General features: G+C 31.9%; 1 protein-coding gene across 2 annotated transcripts in view; it reads right to left on the reverse strand.

Moving 5' to 3' along the window:
- Nucleotides 1-1,789: 1,789 nt before the first annotated feature.
- Nucleotides 1,790-26,984, reverse strand: part of LOC143045727 (substance-K receptor-like) — a 41,640-nt gene continuing 16,445 nt past the window's right edge. The window contains exons 2-4 of one of the 2 annotated variants that reach the window (XR_012969012.1): nt 8,937-9,158; nt 4,259-4,656; nt 1,790-1,874 (exon numbers count right to left, since the gene is read on the reverse strand). Coding sequence is in view for 1 of the 2 variants with exons in the window: in XM_076218442.1 (XP_076074557.1) it covers nt 4,390-4,656; nt 8,937-9,158 (489 nt within the window). In the remaining variant the exon portion in view is untranslated. Of the gene's footprint in view, nt 1,875-3,841; nt 4,657-8,936; nt 9,159-26,984 lie in introns of those variants that run through there. The other variant, XM_076218442.1, reaches the window with a different exon arrangement.

Genomic DNA, 26,984 nt, shown 5'->3' on the forward strand with positions numbered 1-26,984 from the left:
TCATATTAGTGATATTGCATTTCAACACGAGGTTGAAGAGCATTGAGTAAAATTTAGGAAGCGCTTGTCATACTTTATCTTCATCGGGAGTCAAACATCTGGACATTTTGAAAATCAAGATGTATGCTAATACGTAAAAATATTGGGAACTATTTAGCGAAAAATGACATAAATGAAATGTTTCTAAAGTCTACAATTGCTGACGGATTTGAATTCTTATTTTTTGGGTAATTAATTTATCATTTCATCAACATGAAATTGTATTCAAAAAGTAAATAAGACATCATAGTGTTTCTGAAATACTACTGAGCTGTTGATACCTTTGGGGACTAACAGTTCAGCAGTCGTGGTTTCAACTCAGTGCTAGTAAGTGTAAATAACACTTTATTAATTTCGTGCGTCTACAAAGCAATATTTAAGTTTTCTCGTTTGAATTGTTTTACATTTTTTATTTCAGGGCCTGTTGAAACTTACTATGCCGTTGTGTTTTGTTCATTTCCGAAGGCTGTACGTTGACCAATTATTGTTAATTTCAATGTCATATTGGTCTCTAGTGAAGAGTTGTCTCATTTGCAGTCATACTACGTATTCATTTTTGTATGTGACAAATAGTCATTTAGCAATAGCCAATCAATTCCATGCTAACTTTGCCTGTAGGAGTTTTAAGTCTAGTTTTTTAAGTTTTCATATTTATCATAAGGTTAAGTTTAATGTTGTTGTTGTTATTTGTTTTGGTAGGCGGCTTACTTATGTAGTAATTGCGCCTTGAAGTTTAATGTCCTAACGGTTGACCTTTGCCTATATAATAAAACCTTTTTTTATTAAACATGTTGTGTCAGTGAGAGAAATTTTCAATTAATAGAAATTACCACTTGCAGACAGACACTGCCAATGTTATTAGTGTTTAGACTAATTCAATCAGTAGTCGTAAGGTTAAGACAACATCAGCCAGTGACCTGTATACTAGAGCAATCGTGATGTCAGTCTTAATAAACTTGCTTTTCCATGTGTGAAGCGTATTTATATTTTGTAACCAAGGACGTATAGTAAGTCTTTTTATAATCATTCGGACGACAGCATCAAAGTGTAGATTATATGGAACTCTTTATAAAATGTCTTTTAGATTGCTTCACAGTTTGTTATCTCGAGGTGTTTTAAATCCAACTATACTTATTTCAAAAGGTCCATGACAGTGATGTGTAGTTGATTACATACTGAAATCCTGTAGATAAGGGCATAGTGGTGAATTGACAACTACATCTCATTATTTTTATATTAAGAATTTCTGTAAAACAGGCAACATATTTGACCTGTTCCTTGTAATTTATTCAATGATCCTTTGTCTTTTTTATTTATTATTTCTACTTTTGCTTTTTCCCCCGTTATCTGTTTTACCATCATCAATTGGTTCACCGATAAATGTACGATGCCTCCGTCTCAACCCACTATTGTCAAATTATTTTTTGCGATCTTAAATCTTTCGATTGAATTTGATATTGAGTCTCATTCCTGATTAGTACATTTTGATTGATCGAGATTGAATTCAATTGCTGGTCATGCATGCTTAGTCGGAAATATTTACCCTTTATCGCTCTTTTCACGTGATTTACTCAGTTTCGATTTTTTGTTGTTTTTTTTGAAAATTGCAAAGCTAAAAAAATATGTACCCACAAATGCATTTGCACACCATAAATATTTGGGAAAATAAAAATAACTTCCTCAATTATTCAAGCTATATATTAAAATTACATAGGCTTATAGTTGGATTGAAAATGAAGTCAACCAAAAATGTGATTACATATATATTGAATAATTAAAATATAACAACAACGAAACAGGAATGACCTTTGGTATCCATTATCTGTTAAAAAAATCTGAAAAAGAGGAAAATTATGGGTTATAAATAGGCCTCCAAATATTGACAGTAAACATTTAAAACCAAATATAGTCGGTCGATGTCTTTGCAACTATATTTTGCAGTCTGTTGATAAGTTATATTCGTATCAAAAAGTAAAATGATTCAAAAAGCCATGATATCTATGTTGATTTTCTGGTATTGAACTATATTTTTTTTAGAATTCTCAGAACACATAATGTTTAGTGTATAGAAAATAGCCATATCAACCAGTTAATCTTTTAGCCATATGTATACTAGTAATCGATCCTACCTACAAAACTCGTAATAAACCAGTATACCTCTACATACTATATCTTGAAACCGATAAATATGATATTGGAAAGTAAGTGACAGAAGATACCAAGGAGACAACCAAAAAAGCATATGTCGAAACACCAATGACAAACAGAAAAACGACGAAAAGACAAATCTTAGTTTAAAAATACGTTGACACAAAATCAACCATTGAGCAGCTCAAAATTACTAGAAATAGGCAGCAATATGTTCATAGTATCCGCACAGGTATTTCAGAAAGAATAACTTGTCTTAAGATCACGATCGGTGCTAAACCATTTATTTAAAAAAAATGTTAGAATTAACTTCATCATCGCTATTATAGATTGATCATAGAAATACCAAGAACCATGTCCTACATTTTTGTAAATTGGAAAATTATTCTGACCAAATCGGATGGGTATAAATTGTATTCTTTATCTAAATGTTTGTTCTTAAAACCAAGATTATTTCGAATATGATATTTAATCAAAATATTTCATTTTCCAGTATTACAGTTAGCACAGTAGAATAATCTTACGATGATTGCTATATATGTTGTTTATTAGAGACCCAGTAATTATATATACTGCATGCAAGCTGATCATTATATCACTTTGACACGAAATGTGAGAGCAATGTCCGAGATGAAAGATTAGGGTCTATTTTTAAGTTGTTTTGTTGACATAGCAAACCATTTGTAAATGCAAAATGAAGTAAAAAAAACCAATCATATTGCGTTGTGTGCTTTTAAAGACTTATACAAACTGCTATATATTGACTTATTACTGTGGTTTTGTTAATTTTCTGTTAATTAATTAAGGCAACAGTAGTATACCGCTGTTCAAAACTCATAAATCTATGGACAAAAAACAAAATCGGGGTAATAAACTAAAACTGAGGGACACGCATTAAATATTAGAGGAGAACAACGACACAACATTAAAATGTAACACACACAGCAACGGACTAATCATTAGACAAAATCCGATGAGAATAACCAATATAACATCAAAACCAAATACATGAATTTGGGATAGAAAAGTACCGTGACACGTCTTATAGTAATGTGAATTCACACTCAATAGGAGAAAACAAACGACACAACGGAAACACAACGTAAAAATGTTACACACACAGAAACGAACTATGATATAACAATGGCCATTTTCCTGACTTGGTACAGGACATTTTTAAAGAAAAAAATGGTGGGTTGAACCTGGTTTTGTGAAATGCCAAACCTCGCACTTTGATGGCATTGTTAAATATAACATTAAAATGACAACATAATAATACAGGACTCCAATACAAATAAATAGGAGAACGTATTAGGCAAAGAAACACATGAATAATAGATAACAAAAGACATCAGGTTTAAAATTACATATGTCAAAAACGCGCCTCGTCCACACAAGACTTAACAGTGACGCCCAGATATAAGAAAAATGGTACAAAGTTGTACAGCTCTGAGGATCAAAAGTTGAAAAAGTTGCGCCAAATATGGCTAGGGTTTTCTGCTGGTGATAAGAACATCCTTATTATATAGAACAATTTATGCTATTGCAAACAGTAAATTTTATCAAATGAATATAAAAGATTTACATAAGAAAACTGACGTCTTAACTAATTACAGAAAACAAAACCCGAATACATAATACATTGAAGACCAACACAATCAAAATGTTTAATTTGATAACTGATAAAATATAAGACAATTTTCGTGATATAATCAAAGCCGGTTGACCAACGCATTTTTGTGAATATGATGAATATGAGTATACTTACGGGTGTCACAAGAGGAACAGGAACAGCTTACCTTTGCGGTGCACCTGTTTATTGCCCTGGGTTTTTTTGTAACCGCGTTGATTAATCTTAGGATTAGTGTTTGATTGTTGTTGTTTGTCTTCTCGGCATGGTCATGGTGTTGTCTGCGATATTTTTAGGTTTTTATTTGTCCCCTTGATATTTTCTCTGTCTTCATTCAAAAACAATTTAAGAGCAAACTATTGTTTTGTTGTCATGTATTAGGAGTGTTATGTATATAAATATATTACAAATCAGAGAACGTATTTTGAAATTAATGCTCACCACAAAAATGATAATTTGAGCATATTCTTTCTTCATTGACAGATGTCTTAATTTTATTCTATTCAATTGATCTGGTCCCAACAACGAAATGTATTCTTAAATTACAACGGGATGAATGATTTACATCGATGTTACCATGCACTACGATCATCCGACAATGTGCTGTCTTTACTTGTCTGTCGCAATGTCAAATGTTTAGGCACCCCAGAAGTGGTCACAAGACTGACATCGTTCTTAACGGAATGGAAACCATTTCCTACTCGGCACGATTTAAAAGTACTTTGTCGCCTCATTATGACACTATCACGTGTACTTGAACTGTATTGTCTTTTCGGAATAACTCGTCTTAGGCATCCACAACATGGAAACCACATGAACATCAAAGTTGCTAAGTCAGCCTGTAATATAGAAGAATTGTTAACTTAGTTTTGATATAAATGAATGAAATAAAGGGTTAACGCCAATCAGACGCAAAAGAGGGACGAAAGATACCAAACGGACAGTCAAACTCATAAATCTAAAACAATATGACAACGCCAAGGCTAAAAATGTAAAAGACAAACAAACAACAGCACACACGACACAACATAGAAAACTAAAGAATAAACAACACGAACCCCACCAAAAAACTAGGGGTGATCTCAGGTGCTCCGGAAGGGTAAGCAGATCCTGCTTCACATGTGGCACCCGTCGTGTTGCTTATGTGATAACAAATCCGGTAAATAGTCTAATTCGGTAGGTCAAATTCATGAAAGGGAAGGGGATTGTAGTTACGACGTAAGGAACATATCCGATAACCTTACAGAAATAATTGTGCTATTATAATTTATCAGCCTTTGTTTAACTTTAGGCTTTAAAGTTAAATGACTGTATGTGTTTCTGCTAGCATCATATATTGAGTTATTTTATACCAAGTCTGTAGAAGACTAGAAAGATACCAAAAAAGCAGCTAATTCGGAAGGAAAAAACAAATATTATCGAAAAGTCCAATGAAATTTCAGAACAAAAGTTATCAAACAATTCAAAACAACTAGTACAAAACAAAACTCGGCCCCATTAAATACGATTGCCTTTGATGTCTTTAATAATACGAGTTTTAAATCATTTCAGATGCACTGGAAGTGTATGATAGCTGTTTAATCGTATGCAATAAGCAAGGGTCCACAGACAGTGTACAAGGCTTTGAATATTCAGCTATTTAATGTTATGGTGTCACTTTACTTTCTACGGTTCCATTTATATATTTTTTAGTTATACCAGTCAGGCGATTTTCTGTGGATAAACTCATTATAGATAGCAGGGTTAAATTTTGTATTTACGCCAGACGCGCGTTTCGTCTACAAAAGACGTATCAGTGACGCTCGAATCCAAAAACTTTAACAAGGCCAAATAAAGTACAAAGTTGAAGAGCATGGAGGACTAAAATTCCTAAAATGTTTGCCAAATACAGCTAAGCCTTAAAGGTAATCTATTCCTGAGGTAGAAAAACTATTTCAAAAATTCAAAAGTTTTGTAAACAGTTATTTTATAAATATGATCATATAAATGTTCATATTATCCTAATTTACCTCAATGGAATGTTATGGTAGCAAGTTTCGGGAAGTTATTTTCTCAACGCTTTAAAGTTAAATCTAAATATAATCATATGATTGTTTTCTTATTTAAAAGGTTAACATGAATGTATTATTAGTTTCATTTTCTGGACGCATATTAATTGGCAATGCTTAACAGATTTAGATGCATTTCTAATGCCCGCGTCACACTGTCCCGATTTTTATATACGATGGATACCCGAATGCGAAAATTGTAAGTTCGTACGAAGTTGGTCCCGATCTCGTTAAAATACCAAAAAGTGACCGAAGCAAGTACGATGAATAACGAAGTCTATACGATGGTGCCGAAATTATATACGATAGCAAAAAATTGACATACGAAGGTTAACCGAAGACGGGTATTTAAGCTTCATATCTCAGCCGAAGCCTACACGATGGATCACGAAGGCTACACGATGAATTACGAAGGCTACACGATGGATTACGATGATGGCGCGATGGCCATACGATGTCTAAAAGATACAAACAGAATTTCGACCACATATCGTTTCTGTACAAGTCTGCCATACATGGCGAAAAATCGATCTTTTTGTCTAATTCTTATAAAACTTAGTTTATTATCCCCTCGCCTACTACATGTAAGTTGCGTGTAGATAAAATTGTTATGGACACTCTAGAACCAAAATGCTCAAAACTTGGTATGGTGTTACTCGTTAAGAATATCTTAAAGTTCAAAGGTCAAGGTCACAGTGGCAGTTGTAATACAAGGCAATATCACCCTTGTGGACACTCTAAAACCAATATGCTTCAAAAGGTTTTAACCACATTTGGTATATTGTTCCTCCTTGTAATGATCTGACATTTTTTACGTTCAAGGCCAAAGGTCAAGGTCATGCAGATGGACTTGTTTTTTTTTCTCCTTGAAATAGCATAATACACAGGAAATTGGTTGCTCATTTTTTAACCTGCTGGTTCTAAAGACAATATTAAAGGTATTTCCAGTTACTGAATGTTTTGGTTGATTTCTAAAAAAATAGTTTATGTATCAAATATGCATATTCAATTTACCATTTTCTGCATGTGTCATATACAAATATAGTGTCCATACTTGTCCCCAATATGTTACATACGAGGGGATGCCACGCTCGGCATTGCTTTGTTTGAACTGTAAAATGTGTGCACTGGTCTGAATAATCACCCATAAGTATGCCCATGTTTACGGATCTACATGTATCTTAAAGGTAAGGTAATGGGTTCGTTGATCCCTTTTATTCAAAAAGAGCTCTTTCAGGAGAATATCATAATAATATAGACAAAAGGAAGAATGTGGGGAAAGCAACAAATGCGGTAAAGTATGACATATAGAAAACAAAATGGTTATGTAGTAAACATTCGTGTGACAACAACTCAGACGATACATAAAAAATCAGAATAATGAAGAAAAAGTTGGTTTCCCTATATACGTGTACCTGCAGTGTTGGTGTACGAGGCGCGTTTATGATTTTCATTATGTTACTTGATATGAAAAGTTGACAAAAAATAATATTTTACTTGTAAAAGTAAATCCTGAGCCTGTAATGACTGCTCTTCTTGTTCCATTTGAATTAATAGAAACAACGCTGTCGCCTTTCTTGTTCTCATAGAATCATATGATATGAGCTCCATGTTTTGTGAACGTCTTTCTTAACTGTCGTATTAGACTGACCAGTGCATATCGCGCATGGCACTTTAAATGTATTTTAGCGCGAAAATTAACTTACATTTAGCTGGATTTATTGCCGTCGTAGTTCTATCTTGTCGCCTTCGTACTTTTATTCGATGGCAACACGACGGGATTACGAGGTCTTCACGAAGTCGTGTTGCCATCGTAAGACCTTCGGGTATCTTCGTGATTCATTCGTGTAGACATCGTAATGTCAAAACTGCCCGATGGGAACGATGGAAACACGAATGCAATACGATGTGCAAAGATGCATTCCCGGGGACATTACGATGGTGAGGATGGTGATACGAACTCAATACGAACCCTCAACATCGGACGCACCTTCGGGGATTTTTTAACATGTTAAAAAATTTAGAACCCTTCCCGAAGTTGTCCCCGAAGGCTAGAAAAAGTGGCCGATGGTTCTACGATAGTTAAAGATGGCACTACGAATAGCCCGATCTGGATACGATCAGTCCCGATTTTGAAAATTTCCATTATCGTGTTGCCATCGGCGTAAAAATCGGGACAGTGTGACGCGGGCATAAAGAAAAACATGAGATCGGGTGCATTTTTGGCAATAACCATTCGGTAGTTGAGGAATGCATTGCACTTGTTAAACCAAGAAAATGTTTGAAAAAGTGTACCATATATCATAAAAACATCAAAACACTAGAAGACATAAAGTACATTTTACTATACAACTTCAACGCATATTGTTAGACATATGGAAATCCCGGATGATGGGTCACGTGCCTTAAACTTTAAATTCACATTATGTCAATCAAACAGTAAGGTATCTCCTGAATGATATTGATGAGTAAAACATAATTAACCATTAAAAGTCAATGTATATTGCATATGAAATAACTATGCACCAAAGACCAATCTTTGACAAAGATCACCGTTCTTCAACAATGTGCAAAACTATATATTATAAACAATCCGTATGTTGGACCGTATTGCAAGAATTTAATCAGTTGTACAAATGTACTTGTATAATCATTTTTAATATTATTATTAGCATTTTTAATTTTTGAAAGTATGAAAGTAACTCCACAACTTTTGCAATTGAATGGTGCAAAACCGAAAAAAAAAACAGAAGAAAAGGAAGTTGTAGTACACATTTTGTTTCCATTTCATTTCTGAAGTCCTGCTCAAAAACATACAAGTTTACGTTAAAACAAAAATGTTGAAAAATATCAAAAAATCTCTCCAATAAAAAGTACATTGGAATAAAATCAAAATCGGCAGATCAAATTATATTAAAATATGTTGGTTTATTCGTTCATGACCTTACAACCTTATGATTGAGAAATTAAATCGATAACATCTTCAGGTCACCTGTCTATAAAAACTCTCTTTTTATAACTGTTCTGACAAAACTAGACATACAAGTACCTTCCTGGTTATAGCTTCTTACCCTAAAATTTGCATTTGTAAATCCATATATCAATGGATTGGCAAAACTATTGGACATTGCTAGCCAATGAACACAGAGATAAATAGTCATTAAAGTCATGGCGTCTTCCATTGTTTCGTAATGAAGTATTTCCGGCTTGAAGTCCAAGATCATTGTAAATACATGAATAGGGAGCCAGCATAATCCGAAGACTGCAACTACTATAACTAGCATCTTTACGATCTGAAAAAGATATAAAATGCAAAATAACAAATAAACCTAATAATACCAATTAATCCTGATGGTATGCACTCGAGTTTGATTGCTTTGTACCTTTCACCTGTGGAGTTGATAAAAATATTCACTACATTGTGTTGGTTCTTTCACAACACACTTACATGTTCTATAATTTCTCGATAAAGAACATTTTGATGCACAGAAAACACAATTGGGTTCATACGCAAAAGAAAAACAAAAAGGCATATAGACAAAGAACATTAGCAAAAACATGAGACAAGAATACAAAAATATACCATAGCACAATAATACAATGACGGGATGTATAAGTAACGAGCCATGTCAAATGTGATGTTCCAAGATGAAATAGATCGCAACATATACACCCAGTATTAGTGAGTAATAATGAACGTACACCCAGTCACTATATTAGAGAATAGAAGTGAAATCTACTCCAATGACTCGACTCGGATGCAGACAGAATTAATGGAGGTACTTAATATACTGATCAGACAGTTATTTACTTAAAGTTCATCATGTATATATGGTACGTTTCGTCTTTGTAATTCTACTTAAAATAATTTGAAATTAAAAGGAGGTTAGGATATCAGAAACGAGTTTAACGTTTTGTAAATGTCAAAAAATTTGTCAGTGGTTGTTCTAAGATTGTGTGGAAGAACTTCAAAAGTTTGTTAATTTACTTTGTTGTTGCCTAGCCTCGAGTCTATGAAAAGCTTGACAAATAATACTCACAAGTCGAGAAAAAATTATAAGTGTTTAAAAAAAACGTTATTTCACAATTTTAGATGGCGATTTTGACATTATTTAATTACAGATCTAAAACACATTAGTCAGTTTCATTTATAAATGATTAAAACTTAAAATCTGATCGGTTGATTATTGAATTATATTCATTGAAAGCTAAATTAACCATGATCATTAAAGCAACTTTTATATTTCTTTTAAAAAGGTCAAGATATGAATAACACAAAATGCAAACACGCATGCACATGTTTTTGCAATGAGATGTTTTGTTTTAAGATATAGTATTTTCAGATCTTAATGTTATCAAATGTTATTGTTATACATTGCATTGACTCTAAGTTTACATATTTACTTAAAATGAATTTAGAATATTTAATACGCACTGTATATATGATCGCATACTTTTGAAATCCATAAACGTTTTTGCACGAATGCGCATTATAAACAAAATCTATCTAAAGAAACAGTATTTTCGTGATTTACTGATTTAGGTATACCTCTGGTAAAAAATTAAACTCAGAAAGAAGTCTTTTTCTTATCACTTATTGAGATATATGACTGTAACGATGAAATGCATACACATTTTTAATTAATTGTTGAATCAGCTGTGTATTGGAATGTGGCTGTTATTGAGAATCACAGGTGTACAAAATAGTAACAATTATTTTATCTAGCCCACTTTATAACGATATAAAAGAAGTTCCTCTTACCGTCTACAGAGATAGTTTAGACGTTTGACATATCAACATACAGAGTTTCATGTAAGTCCATTAGATATTCGGTATAATTCATAACGTTTAACTGCAAAATGTATCCAGTGTGACAAACAAACAACACAAAAAGTTCAAACAACCATATCGAGATAACTATATACAAGAAATAGACATACATAATGAAAATAACACTTTTTATTTTTTTTTAATCAGAAGCGCTTTTCTAGAGTCCCTTCATTGGGAAAGCTCAGACCCCAAATTTGTTAACTTAAAGAATGTATAATTGCTTGAATTCGTGAGGATAATTGCGATTAGGTTTTGATTGTATCTGCTCTTCTACTATTTCATCCTCTTGTCTCTAGTTAGTAGTTGTCGCATTGGAAGTCATACCACATCTCTTTATGTATACATTCTAGTTTAAGTCTTCATTTCTTATATTTATTTATTTTTGTCTTGATCTTGTATGTGCCTTTTGAGATTTATAATGTTAGTTTACTATTATCATACATACACGCGTATCTGTTTTTCTTCTTTCTATTTAATAGTAGAAATAAGAGCACTGTTATATGTTATTCCTTTATTTATTTGTATTCTGTAATTCAATCACTGATTTACATAAACAATATTAGCGGTAATTATAAAGAAACAGAATCGTGCATGTAATAGCTTCTACTAGTAAACGATACAGATTCTTGCATTAAGTAATAACATCTACTATCAACAGACGCATCTGATAATGGTTAATATGTCCAGTGTTGTATTGTCATCTTGGAAGACCAAGTAACGGCCTCGCAGGTATAAATATTTTGACCTTTCTTTCATGGACTACAGCCATATGTACCATTTAAAACATAGATAAATGTAATAAAGTTGTTTGTTGTAATATCTGTTTTATTTTGTTTTCAATCTCAAAAATCAATTGCTTTGCTTAAAATGCCCCCCCCCCTTAACACTCACTTCTAAAGTTGATAAAACCTCATAAAAGAGTTGCTGCTGTTGAGACGAAATCACTTACACGAAACAGTGAAATATTGATTAACAAAACAACTGGTGATAGGTTTATTCCCAGGATAATACTGAAGGTGTACCAATCTAATTGGTGTATTAGTTTCTATTAATTTCTGACATTCCACTAATTGTCATATTTACATCATGTCAGGCAATCGGAGTTTTTTCTAAGGTTACTTATATAATGGAGATTCATACTTCATTACTTTCGCCAGAACAGATCAAAGTGTCTATATATCATAATGTTCGTATAGAACGTTTCACGATTGTGAGATTATGTTCTGGGCGTTTGGTAATCAAGTGTGCATAAAATTATTATGTCTGTTTTATCCGTGTTTAATGATTTCAACAAACTAGATCATTATTTAGATATTCGATGATTGCGATGTTTGATATTTGTACTCAACCGAATTGCTTAATTGCTCTAATATTCGAAACGATATTAGTAGATACAATATACATATTTAACGAAAGCAAAATGTTTATTCAACTTATTTTTGATAAATATTTACACTTATGTACTTGTAAAAGCCTGGTTGTGATTTTTAACAACTTCTATGACGAGGGGAGAATAAATGTGTCTGAGCCCCAACCATCCCTCTCGATTAGTTTGAGATGGTTTAACGCCCTAAAATTTGTTGACAACATTAATATTTTTGATTCGAAAAATCATTTTCTGTTTTACACATGTGAAAAAAAGGGTAGACTTAAAACAAATATTCATTGATTTTTTATTACGGTTTTTATCCCAAATTAGTTTATGATGAACAAACTGAAAATATATCGTTTTAATTATGTTGTAAAACAACAAGAAAGATGGCCTTATGTTCCCATTCCCCTAGAAAAAGCATTCTCCAGATGTTAAGAGGCTATCTTATGATACTTTGTTTGAACAGCATATTGGTAGTTAAGTTTTTTTTTCATTTTCATTCAATTGTTTTTCCCCACATTCAAACAAAATAGTGCACAAAACTGTAGCTTTAAAACAATCTCGTGACAACAACTATTTTTCAGGTAAAAGTAAACAGATACTTTCCAGAAACATATTATCAAACTTTATCAACCAAAGTGATTTTTGGTTAAGAATCCCTAGCCACTTAAAGTGTAAAAACTTACTTTATAAATGGAAGTCTAAAATGAGATAATTTGAGTAGTGCATTTTAGACTGCAAACTTTTATAGAAAGTTTAAAAGAATCAGTAACATGAGATAACATTAATGTACTCAAGAGAACAATTCGACACAAATTGACAGACAAAGCAATTGTTATCGTAACGTCGTTCAGTGCAAAGCTTTTGTATACTTTTAGTTTTATTCTACACTGTATGATCATTTAATAGAGATCCAATAAATTGAAAACTGTTTGGTTGTATTTGTTTTTTTTTTTTTTATCTGTTGATAAATATACAAAATATTCTCGTTCTAACAAGATATCTAACAAATTCTAGTGATTTGAATAGAAAAGACACAGAGATAAAAAAAAATAGTAGATAGGTTGAAGGAACTAGAAATGATACTACTTAATGTTCTTAATGAAACTAAGTTTCAAAAGAACATCGAAAACCTGTTGATCGTGTCGCAAAAAAAAAGTAGATACAAACTAACGTCAAGTACGACTAGACCATGACGGTCATCTGGCTGCATGTCATATATTAACCATGGAGTTGTACTTTACATTGCGAACGAAAAGTTACCTTTATCATATTCTTCAAGGTAACATATATATAATTGAAAGAATTCAACAAACACAAAAAATCAAAGCGAATTATTTTGGTGCCGATGGAGTAACACATATCAGAAGATTAAAAACATATAAATATGTTCTTATCAATGAAAGGATAAACTTCTTATAAGATTTCAATCAGTTCATGAAGACAGTAAAAAGAAATACAGAATATTTATTACATACATGTTGCATTATTTTGTATATCGTCAACGCTTAATGTTAACTAAAAACTTGTCAGACTACTGTACTTAAAAAAAGACGCTACAGCCGTCGGACAGCGAAACTACATTTAAAACATCGATTTATTAAGTGTACACCAAAAATACATAATTCTCTGACCACTGCAAACAAATATAGAAAACATCATATATAACATGCAATTAATACTACTCGAATTGTAGGGAATTGATAATATGACTCAAATTTCAAGTAATACTAGTGATGAAGATTTAGCTTGTTTGTAGCTAGAACACAAATCATAAAATTCTCAGAAGTAAAAAAAAATGTAACCCATAATAATCCGATTTTTTTATACTGGTTGCTATTTCGCATTTTATTTATGAGGTATAAAATAAACCAACTATAAGTGATGTTTGTCTTATATTTCCATCTCGTTACATACACTGTTTCTTTGCTGTTAATGAATTTTAAACACATTTGAGATATCTTATCAGAAAATTATTTACTCTAATACATGTATTCTTTCCATGCAATTGCAATTTCATAGATATTTGATAACCCTAACGCGAAAAGTTAGAAATCAAATTGGATTTGATAATTTTTCGTAATTTAATTTATTGCATTTTCGAAAACTTGGTAATGTTTAACATTCTTAAGTTAATGGAACTTAATTTTTTTACAGGATGGTCTGATTGATTGTTATGATTTACCCATGCGCTTTGGTTAAGACTCGAGCTAAATACAATACAATGATGATATAAACATTGTAATAATACTAAGCTTGTAAGCAGACTCAATTATTTCCGTTTCTTGTGGTACATATTAAGTAGAACATAAATAACTGATTATTGTTTGGCACTAGGTCAGATTCTATCTAAAGCTGAAATATACATTGTATTATAAAAAAGGTAAACTACTGAACTGACGTTGACTCTAAAACAAAAGTTGTATCAATGACCATGTTCAATAAACTCATCATAGATACCAGGATTGAAATATTGTTTTTGCGCCGGAAGCGCGTTTCGTCTACAAAAGACTCATCAGAGACACTGGAATCAAACAATTAAAACGGCCGAATTACGTACGAAGTTGAAAAGCATTGAGTTCCTTAATGTTTTCGAAATATAGCTAAGGTAATATATTCTTGAGGTAGGAAAGCCTTAGTATTTCAAAAGTTTAAAGTTTTGTAAACAGTTCATTTATAATTATGATCATATCAATGATAAATCAAGTCAACATAAGAGTGCTAAAAACTGGGCTGGTGATACCCTAAAAATTAGATCAAAGAAATACTAATGGACTTTAAAAAGGCCGATCGTTTAAACCCGATTGGCCTTTAATGTAAGAAGCCCATTAACTGATAGATCGTAATTGATTTTATTGTTATTATTAGAACCGATCGAAATCGATCCTGATTAATTGCATCGATTAATATCAACGGTTGCTAAATTAAATGCTTTTTCGCGTATGTTTAAAACTATCGCGATAGTACGAAATGATTATTTTACTTCTGTATTTGGAAATTTTCGATTATCGATAAACCTCTCTCTTAGTATACATAAGAAATGAAATTGTAAGAGTAAATTTAGAACTTAAACCTTTCGATCAAAAATTTAAGATCTTAATATCAATTACTACAAACACATATTTGTAGATAGATGTTTTTGTGTTCTGTTATATTGTTCCTATTGAATTTGTTACACGATGATGACTGCTGTGCCCATATTTTGACTATTTTATTTATTATGTCTGCTTAGTTCACGCATCATTGTAAATATAACGGAATTTGATGAGACTGTCATCAAAGTGAAAGGTTTAGCGCTATAAAACCAGGTTTAATCCACCATTTTCTACATTTTAAAATGCCTGTACTATGTCAGGAATATGACAGTTCTTGTCCATTCGTTTTTTATGTGTTTTTTTTTTTTTTTTTGTTATTTGGTTTTGCCCTGTGATTATGGACTTTTCGATTAGATTTTCCTCTGACTTCAGTATTTTTGTGATTTTACTTTTTTCTTATCTTTTTACACACACTAATGGATATCAAAGAAATGTTATACAGTGGCGGATCCAGAAATTTTCATAAAAGTAAACTGACCACAGATACCAGGATGAAATTTTTATATTTACGCCAGACGCGCGTGTCGTATACTAAAGACGCATCATTGACGCTCGAATTGAGGACCAAAATTCTTTAAAGTTTTGCCAAATACAGCTAAGGTAATACTTTCCTGAGGTAGAAAAACCTTAGTATTTCAAAAATTCAAAAGTTTTGTAAACAGTTCATTTATAAATATGACCATATCAGTGATAATTCATGTCAGCACAGAACTGTCTGCACCCAGAGGGGCCCGCTCTAGCCGTGTTTCAGTGAATAAATAATCAATCAAATTTTTACCCACCTATGCTATATAAGTAACTTTGATACTGTCCCGCATTGGCGTCTGTGCTGTTATAATAGTCTCTTTCGTACCGAACCCCGACAAAAAATGATTTATTTTTTTTTAAATATAAATGTATTAGTGTGAGCCTGATATAAAGGAACAAATGCGAGGCTCTTTGATTTCTTGTGTTGTTTTGGAGTACACTGTATATTGATTTTTTTTCTGCAACCAAGCACTTAGTTAAACGTTGAGTATACAATCCATAGCCGTTGTCGTTATTTATAAATCGACATATGAGGATGAGGAACACTGAAGCTACACAATAATCATGACAATGAAATATGACATAAATAGTAATTCAACTTTTTACACCACTGGGTCGATGCCACTGCTGGTGGACGTTTCGTCACCGAGAGTATCACCCGCCCAGTAGTCAGCACTTCGGTGTTGACATGAATATCAATTAAATGGTCATTTTTATAAATTTCCTGTTTACAAAACTTTGAATTTTTCGAAAAAACTAAGGATTTTCTTATCCCAGGTATAGATAACCTTAGCCGTATTTGGCACACATTTTTTTGAATTTTGGGTCCTCATTGCTCTTCAACTTTGCACTTGTTTAGCTTTATAACTATTTTGATCTGAGCGTTACTGGTGAGTCTTATGTAGACGAAACGCGCGTCTGGCGTATTAAATTATAATCCTGGTTCATTTGATAACTTTTTTTCGACTATAATCGTTCGCTCACAATAGAAGCACAATTGAAGATTTTATTTTTGAACTAAGCTAAAAATCCTATCGTTGTTTGTACAATTTTGTGGATGGGTCGAATGGCAAATTGCATGATAACGATTGATTGCACAAGAAAGTTGTGACCTCCTTGGATAGGATAAAAAAAGTGTCGCGCCATTTGTGTATTACATATGTTTAAAATGAAAGTAAATTATTTTGGTATTTACTATCATAGAGTGGAGTGTCTAAATAAAAGGATATTGGAAAGTCGTTGGTTCTCATTTATACTGGTCTTTCTATTCACTTCATTATTGATCAAATATCATGTAGGTCGAAATATTGTAGCTACCATGTTTCCCTATTTCAATTACTTAATTTCGAGTGCATTAGTTTAACCTTTTTACATTGTTGATACATTGCTTGTTCTTTTTTAAATTATTTTTGGAAAGAAATTAATTAGTTCAAGCGAATATAACTAACTCTGATAACAATAGTGTAAATCTGTAGTGTAAGAAACTCATCATTGTTATTATGGTGGCCAAGCATGATGTAAAACAAAGTGTTTTTTCTAACCGATTTGTAGATATACACCGAAGTTTGGAAACACAATCATGTATTCTGGTAAAGCCATTGTTATAAAAACTGGTTATACGTTAATTAGTTAACCACCATTTTTTTGTCAGGATTGTACGCTTAAAAAGAATGGAATGTAAATAACTTGATCAATTCTGAAAATGAGAATCATTTATTGTTATAACTGGTCGTAATTGTGTCATTGTTGTCGTTTTGATGTGACTTATTTTCATTATATTGCCTTAAAACTAAATTGTTTACAATTTAGCATGAAAAAGGGTAAGTGATGGTTGAATCTAAAAAAGGGAAAATCGTATTGTATCGTGCAATATTGGTTTCAAACGTTCCTGTTATTAGTGAATACAGACAGAAGCTTACAATGTAGAACACTAATTCGGTTTGACGTAGTCCGCACTTAAAACAATATCAGTAAAGATAACAACGTATTCTTATTTTCTATTAAAGTAAGTTAAGATAACGAAAATAGTTGACAAACATTGTCGCACCAAATTCAGTTAGGAATATTCTTAACTAGATGGTTTTAGTATCAAATGTAAAAGAAACCGGGACATATTTGTGTAAGAAAAAAATTTTGATACATATGAGATACAATGTATACGTACTGCATGTAAACACATCATGACAAATAGTAAGTATTGCTTTATGTTGTGCAGTTAGATCACGCTTCTAGATAATGAGAAGGTTTGACGTTACAAAATATCTTTAAACAATTTAAGCAAGGAGAGATCCGTCATTAAATGTCCTCCAATGTCTGTCACTTTTGTTTTTTTGTTATAATTTGGCTATTAAAGAGACCGTTCATTTTTTTTTTTCGCTTATATTTTCTCAATGTTTGTCATGTCGGGACTTTTTTATAGCCGACAATGCGATATGGGCTTTGTTCATTATTTTAAACCAATCTGTGACCTATAATTTCTTAAATCCGTTTCATCTGGATTCTGATAGGTACTGTAATTAGCGTTATCTCTTTGGCAATCATATATTATTTTCATATTTCATTTTTGTATGTTCGTGATTGTATATATTCAACAATGTTCCTTACCACCTTGATCCTGCATGTGTTGGTAGAAAACAAAGAAACGAAGAAAAGGCGATTGTGGTTCTATTTGCACGAAATCTTATATATCAACGTAATCATATTCAATCAGCCTCCTTGATCAACAAATTAAATAGACAACAACACGTGTGAATTAATATTTAATACCAGATATGCAATATATATAAATATTTAATAGAAATAGAATATACGATCACGCTACAGGGTCTTCTCAAATAATAAATTGCATTGTGTATGTTTTAAAAAGCATTTACGTAAAATTAAAACTGAGCAACACGCACCGAAACCTGAATTGGGGGTGATCTCAGGTGCTCCGGAAGGTTAACAAACGGGCTGACAAAACATTGATAGCTTTTGAGTAATAAGATATTTTATTTAATTTCGGCAAACGTATATTTATAACAATGTAACTCATTAACTGTAATGTAGATGTTTTGCAGAATGATACTATTCATTTTGATGATCTCCTGTTAAAAGAGATATTCATCATCATTCAACAAATCTGTAAATAGTATGTTTTACGATCCATAACATGCAATCACGTTAAAACATAAGTCTAACAAGGTTCTCAGTCCGCTTCCTTTCATCAGTTAAGTCGAAAAACTCCTTGATTAAGAAATGTTTTATCAATAATTTATATGAAAGTACTTGTATCAGAGAGAAAAACATGAACTTTTTAACTGCGTTCCTTTGTTGTTTTTACAATTACATATTTATTGATGGTTCGACGTTTTAATGGTTTCTTAAGGAAATCTCGGAAGGCTTCATTTAACATAAAACAAAAGAATGTGAAGGGAAGACTATAGAAGTATATCTTGACAAATTGCTGATTTGGGAAAACCATCTCGTAAATTTTAATTATTAACAACAACGTATATTTAACTCTAATTTTCTTTTTTAACATTACATGCCAACTGATATGTGACAATAAGACGTTCAATCAATATACACAATCTTTTTAGTCTATAATTATTTTAATTATTAATATAACTGCTTATCATGAAGTAAACTGTATCAAATCCCTGTAATATCAGCTATAATTCTCTAGTAGTACAACTGAATAATTTTGAAATTTACACTGAAAATCCAGATGTTTATAAAGTCTCTGACATTTTTGTTAAACCCACGGCACTTAATCGCTTTACATTCTCCAGAAAAATGCAAAAACAAATAGTTGGCTACCGGCGAAGATAACGCATATAAACAGTAAAGTGTATGAATTTAATACCTATCATTGCTCTGAGTAATTTTGCTGAGAATCACTCACGTCACTGTATAAAACGTAAAATCACAAAATACTGAACTCTGAGGACGATTCAAAACGAAACGTCAATAATGAAATGGCAAAATCAAAAGCTCAAACACATCAAACGAATAGGTAACAACTGTTATATTCCTGTCTTATGTAGAAAATGGTGCATTAAACCTGGTTTTATAGCTAGCTAAACATCTCACTTGTATGGGAGTCGCATAAAAATTCCATTATTTTCATATTGACAACGATGTGTGAACAAAGCACACAGACAAAATAGGTAAAAATATTGGGTTACAACAGTAGACATTCGGTTATAATCCTAATCATATAAATAAAGGCAATAGTAGTATACCGCTGTTCGAAAGTCATAAATTGATTCAGAGGGAAAAACATCCGGGGTATAAACTAATAGTTATCAAAGGTACCAGGATTATAATTTAGTACGCCAGACGAGCGTTTCGTCTACATAAGACTCATCAGTGACGCTCATATCAAAATATTTATAAAGCCAAACAAGTACAAAGTTGAAGAGCATTGAGGATCCCAAATTCCAAAAAGTTGTGCCAAATACATCTAAGGTCATCTATGCCTGGGATAAGAAAATCCTTAGTTTTTCGAAAAATTCAAAGTTTTGTAAACAGGAAATTTATAAAAATGACCACATTATTTATATTCATGTGAACACTGAAGTGTTGACTACTGGGCTGGTGATACCCTCGGGGACGAAACGTCCACCAGCAGTGGCATCGACCCAGTGGTGTAAATAGTTATCAAAGGTACCAGGATTATAATTTAGTACGCCAGACGCACGTTTCGTCTACATAAGACTCACCAGTGACGCTCATATCAAAATATTTATATAACCAAACAAGTACAAAGTTGAAGAGCATTGAGGATCCAAAATTCCAAAAAGTTGTGCCAAATACATCTAAAAGAGGGACGAAAGATACCAAAGGGACAGTCAAACTCATAAATCTAAAACAAACTGACAACTCCATGGCTAAAAATGAAAAAGACAAACAGAAAAACAATAGTACACACGACACAACATAGAAAACTAAAGAATAAACAACACGAACCCCACCAAAAACTAGGGGTGATCTCAGGTGCTCCGGAAGGGTAAGCAGATCCTGCTCCACATGTGGCACCCGTAAGATAATCTAAAACAGAGGGGAACTCATCGACTACATGTATAAGAAGAAAACAACGAAACAACAGAAACACTGAAGTGCAACAAAAATCAAAAGACAATGCAACACACACAGAAACGAACTATTTGATAACAACTACCTTTTTCCTGACTTTGTGAAGGACATATTAAGAAAAAATGGTTGGTCAAACCTGGTTTTGTTGCTAGCCCAAGTTCGCACTTTCATATCAATGTTAAATATAACACTGGTATGACTATAATTTATAGAATCGCCTACGTGCAAAGTTATGCGAAACCTTTCAATGCACCAACCACTACGATAACGGAACTCCTAAAGGTCTTAATAATTTAACTAACGTTGATCTCTCAAAGTCAAGTGTCGGCACATATAGAAGATTTATGGTTGGAATATAGGCGGACCAGACATGAATTTGACATTTTGGTTTACTTCTTCTAAATTATACTAAAGGGCCTTTCAGGTTTTGCCTCCTTGACAGTTTATCTTTATTCTAAATTAAGGTTTACCCTCGTCAATTTAGTAGTATTTAAACAATGGATAATTTTCGAACGTGATCGCTTCTGATTTAGGAGTATGAATGGGATTATTTCCTTTTTCGATCTTATCTTGTGCTCTTTAGTGTTGTTTTCCAAGCAATCACAAGCCAATACCTTAAGGATTGGATGTTTTATAAAAATACATTTTGATAACGCGAAACCATTGATTATATGTGTTTCGTGGCTTCCTATTAATGTGGACATCAGACAGATCTACTGAAATAGGGAAAAGAGAGAAGATAAAAGTACGTTTGTAGGATTTCAGATTTCATAATTAATTTTTAAACAACACTTATACCGCTTTGGCATTGCAAATCAATTCAAGGCTATTATATAACTACATTTCGACATTTCTAACATTTTTATTATGCAAGATCATGCACATTTAATTGGTATTTAATTTCAACATAAACATTAGTTGAATCAAACAAAATAGCATTTTTTGTTTGATTTTCTAGTAAACTGATCTTACTTGAAACGTTGTATTATATAGAATTTTATATATATAATTGAACTTGCTTCTTACTTAAACACATTCATCAATTACCTTTGCTTTCTGTAATGTAAATTAGCAGTTTGTGTAACTTGTACATCAAACATAATTAGCATAACATTACCGTGTTCTGTAATTTGCATTCCGTTTTAAATAATTGACTTTGAAAAGTATTTTCTTTCAAACAACATAAATAGCATCAGACTAGTTTACCTATCAATAATATTAAGTATGTCGCGATGATTTAAACAATCAATTTGGCTGCTGATTTATTTAAGATTTATTTATTTGTCTTCCAGTCAATTCAAAACAAACTTGACGTTATAAAATTAAACTCTCATATTATTTATCTTTTATAATACAAAAGATTCGATTGCGACTGATTTTCGTTTTGTTTATGTTTATGTTTTCTTTTATCTGCTTTTGGTTATTTGTTGTTTTGACAATCAGATAATTTGTTAACGTTCCTTTTGTGATTTTTTTCAGCCCATAGTATTTGAGCAAAATGTATGCATATACATTAACATTATCAAATTTCAAGTTGAATCAGAATTATTAACCGGCTCGTTTTTGTTTATACATGAAAATCAAAATTCAAAAACATTTTAGTCTCAATAGTTTTCTTAGATAACTAACCACCCTGTTTCAAACCGCCCCTAAAATATGAAGTTTCACAACAACTTTATAGCTCAGCTTTGATTGAATTCATTTCAAATTGCCAGAATATTCCTTTGAATGTTTTAAATTGAGGATAAATAATTAACGTAGTTAGTTTTCTTTCCGGTTTATTTTAAAACAAATGTTTCAACGAGTGTTGCACTCGTAAATGTGTAAACTAGAGTTCATGGTAAAATAAAAGAAAAATATAAAAGTTCGACCTTGAAATGTTTAGTTAATGAAACTCTACAGATTTGAAATAGGAGCTGTTTAATTGTATTTCATCCTTTGAACTAACACTACCTAGACGTATTTAATTACTTCTAACATTATGGCTTAATAATTAACATGAAATTGTCGTTCCATAAAAACACTACAAAGACAGGTAAAGGTCGAACAACACGAACCCCTCCAAACATCTGAAGGGAACTAGAACCTTTCAGAAGAGTAAGCAGTTCCTTTTTCTCGACCGAAAGTGTTTGATACATTATTATTATCGCAGTCAATAAAAAATCTTGTCCAATTGTTACAGTTGTTCGTATCGCGAAGCCATATTTTTAAGATTTAAAGAAGTTTTACCAGTCTAATCTGATTAAGCTTTATTAGTAAAACCCCCGTCTTACATGTGCAATGAAAAATTTGGGAAAACATTTCAAAGATACTTTTTTTTTTATTTATATGAATATTTGATGACAATTGTTTGGCTGATAGATACTTTAAAGAAAATGCTACAACTCGCACATGCATAACTAAATTTAGACAAATTCGATTTTCTGTGAACTATAAAACAAAAAGAAGATGTGAAATGACTGCCATTGAGACAAGTATCCACAAGAGACCAAATGACATTGAAATTAACAACTTTAAATAGTCCATTTTATGTTTTGATCCTCCACAATAGTACATGTATGTGTATTTGGATTCCTATAGCATATATGATGCTGATTATAAAAAAAAGAATGATGAAGGTTATTCCAGATTAAAGAGCCTTGTGCAATGACTCCAATATATTGTTTCTATCTGACGAAAGATGGCTAGGATAGATCAATTCTTTAAACAATAAACTAAGTCTCTTAATTCTTAAAGACTGTTCACAGATTTGACCTAAATTCAAATTGATAAACGGCATTAGGTCTCATTTAAAGTACTTCTGTGATTCGGTATTAATTGAAAAACATTTATAAAAGATACAATCAATACGTTATAAATTAAGTTAAAATAGCTTTATCATGGTGATTAATGCTGTTTTCTTGTTTATCTGTGCATTAACCGTGTATACCTTATAACAATTCCGGTCAATTAAGATGTACCATTGTACCTATATCGTACGTTTTGGGTTAGTTGTGAAGGACGATAACCAAAAGAAATTACGAATACAAATAACTTGCCGTTACTGCTTCATTTAGAAACAAAACATCTGAGTAACATTCTTTTCATTGCAAGAAGAACATTTCACTGTAATATTTCGGCACATAATGTGTCTCTTACAAGATTTACAAATCGTTCAGTGTCTATCACATATGCAGGTAAACGCAAAGTTCAACAAAAGAGTTCTGTTAAGCAAAAAATCTTTTAAGAATAAACAAATATGATCGAAATTTCAATACAAATATTTCAGGTATACGAATTCCTGCTTGTTTTTAAAACAAAAAAAGAACAAAGTAAACAGAAGCAAATAATTTATTTTCCGGTTAAATGCGTTCAGTTTAACAAGTACCGATATTAGAAAAATTTGTTAATCCCAGAGAACTGAGTACAAATGTTTTAACATTAATGATTTGGTAAAGTGAAGCAATTTTAATACACCTTATTGCTATTTGACCGCCATTACTGGACATCACAAAGGTTCTCGTCATAATACAAAATATCTGACGCTACAATGGCAAATTAATTGTTGTATGTCATCAATAGTTAAAAAAGCGCAAATTTCTGGTCAACCAAAGCAAGTTTCCAAATCACGATAAGTTGTATTCGTAAAGTAGGCACCTTAAAACCATGTAACTTTCCTTCCAGTATTATCGTATCTAAGGTAAGAATGTTCGTCTATCTAATTGTAGCAATCATTCGTTACCTTAGAAATTTGCAAAAAATCATTAAAGGAATACCAAAAATACAAAATAACGAACTCAAAGGTAAATTCAAAAACCGGAAGTCGATAAAAACAGACAAAATCAAACGGTATCATTCAAGGTAACGAGTGTTCAACAATTCGCGACGACGTAACAGCTTCAACATACAAACTGAAATTGTTTGCTTCAAAACCAACTACACCAAAATATTTTACTTTTATGTTAATTCTAGTAAAAATAGACTCATTGATCTGTAAAAATAATCTACTTCAATAAGAACAGAAAGTAACTTATTTCAAAAAGCATTAAAATTGTGAAGTACAGCCAGATTTTTTTCGACATCAGAAGATGTCAGCTGCAAATGTTGTTTCTTGATAGAAATTAATAAACATACAAAAATGCTGATAATTTAAGTAATAAAAGCAGCCTTGATTGATTATGTAAATGTCATTATATATTGAACCGTATGATGTTTTTCGTTTTAAAACTGTAAACAATGTCGTTTTTTTACATATTTGTGCCCACAATTATTTATTAGATTTTATTTGGTTTACGTGCAGTATCAACACAATTTGGTAAAACCATCTAAAAGTCTGTTTGTTATATCGTTTGTATATAATGTTGTCCTCTTTGCTAATTGTAGATCGGAAGTTAGATGTATGGTCATTGCTATTGTAAAGCTTTTTGTATTCCCTGTGGGAAAACAATATTATTTTTGTCGCACCATATTCCTCCAAACTATTAAAGAGTTTTCATGGCAAAGATAAATAAAAACGTAAACGAGTCGACAGGGGAATATGTATGTAAATATTTGAAAGTTATGTTTATGGAACTAATATTTTAAAATGTTTATAAATGTGATAATGTTATTAAAAAGTTAAATACGGTTCACCTTGACACGATGTAATGATGCCGTTTAATTTCAACAGACGTAATGATGGTCCTTACACTAAGTTATTATACCAAAACTGATTAGAATTATAAACTGAGCTTTAAGTTTACAAACACATTTGTTTCTACTTTTCCGATATATTATTGTTGATCACTTAGCTTCATCAGTCTTTCGTGTCATTAAAATGACTGTAAATTCATCGCATACTATTAATACCGTAATTACTATTATTGCTGAAGTCACCTAGTCACGCATCATTGTAAATATAACGGAATTTGATGAGACTGTCATCAAAGTGTGAGGGTTAGCGCTATAAAACCAGGTTTAATCCACCTTTTTATACATTTCAAAATGCCTGTACCAAGTCAGGAATATGACAGTTTTTGTACATTCGTTTTTTATGTGTTTTGTTATTTGATTTTGCCATGTGATTATGGACTTTCCGATTGGATTTTCCTCTAAGTTCGGTATTTTTGTGATTTTCCTTTTTAGTGAATACTAGACAGTACATTTTGTAATCAAGGTACACACTGTCCAGTAGTTTATCTACGGCACTGAGATGGTTAACATGAATTTCAAAATTTGCTGACAATCTACTAAAGTTGTAGAACTTTATCTGAACATGAGGCCATTCCTCTTCATGAGAAAACTATATTTGACTATTTTATATAGACTTCAATTTGGTTTTGGTGCCTCAATTATATAGCTATCTACCATATGTCTCCAATAAGTGTCAAATAAAGAGTGCGATTCAAATGTTTCCATTCATAGATTTACTGCTTCAGCTTTCCTTTTTTTAACTTATATTGTTCTTACATTAACGTTATGTAACTTTATCAGTTACAGCCCACAATTGGATCCTACAACATTTCGTGGACTTATAGAACAAAGAATGGAAACGGTAATGTAACCAAGAGACCACAATCCGACCAAAGAGCGGAAAACAGCCCAACGCCACCACTTGATCTTCAACGCACCAAGAAAATCGCGCTAAGAAAACTAAGATATTTGCGCCGAAATGTAGTTGGTTATAAGCAATTAAATCAAAGAATGACTTTCAAACAAGAAAAAATAGCATAAAAACGGCAGTTAGTAGCTTTTATGTGCTATTTCTTCTTTAAATTGTTTAAGGTTGAAAGGATGTTTTCTGCTATACAAATGTTAAAAACCTTATGATTATGTTTTTTTTTATTATTAATTAATGTTGTGCATTCAAACAGCATTTTAAGCTTTTTGTGAGTTTGCAGTATACTGTTATTAAGAAATAGATTTTTAGTGTTTGAATTTTTGTTGCCTTCACAATTTGTCATGACAACTACATGCAGATAGCATTTCATTAGTTTGATGAAGACTTGCGGAATTGACTAGTACATATGTACCAAGCATGCACGATTAATAGCAATCCAACATTCTTATACCCGGTATAAATGTGCGTTATAATAAGTATGGAATGTTTGTAACTTCGCTTGTTATTATACATACATGTTTAAGCATGTTAATTACAGGGTTGCTACTCACAAGGAAACTATTAAACCAAGAGTTCCAAATGGTGAAGTTGAGATCATCTTTTCGTAAATTTTACGGACGCCATCACGAATTGGTT

This window comes from Mytilus galloprovincialis, chromosome 9 (assembly GCF_965363235.1).
Source record: "Mytilus galloprovincialis chromosome 9, xbMytGall1.hap1.1, whole genome shotgun sequence".
Taxonomy (NCBI): Eukaryota; Metazoa; Mollusca; class Bivalvia; order Mytilida; family Mytilidae; genus Mytilus; species Mytilus galloprovincialis.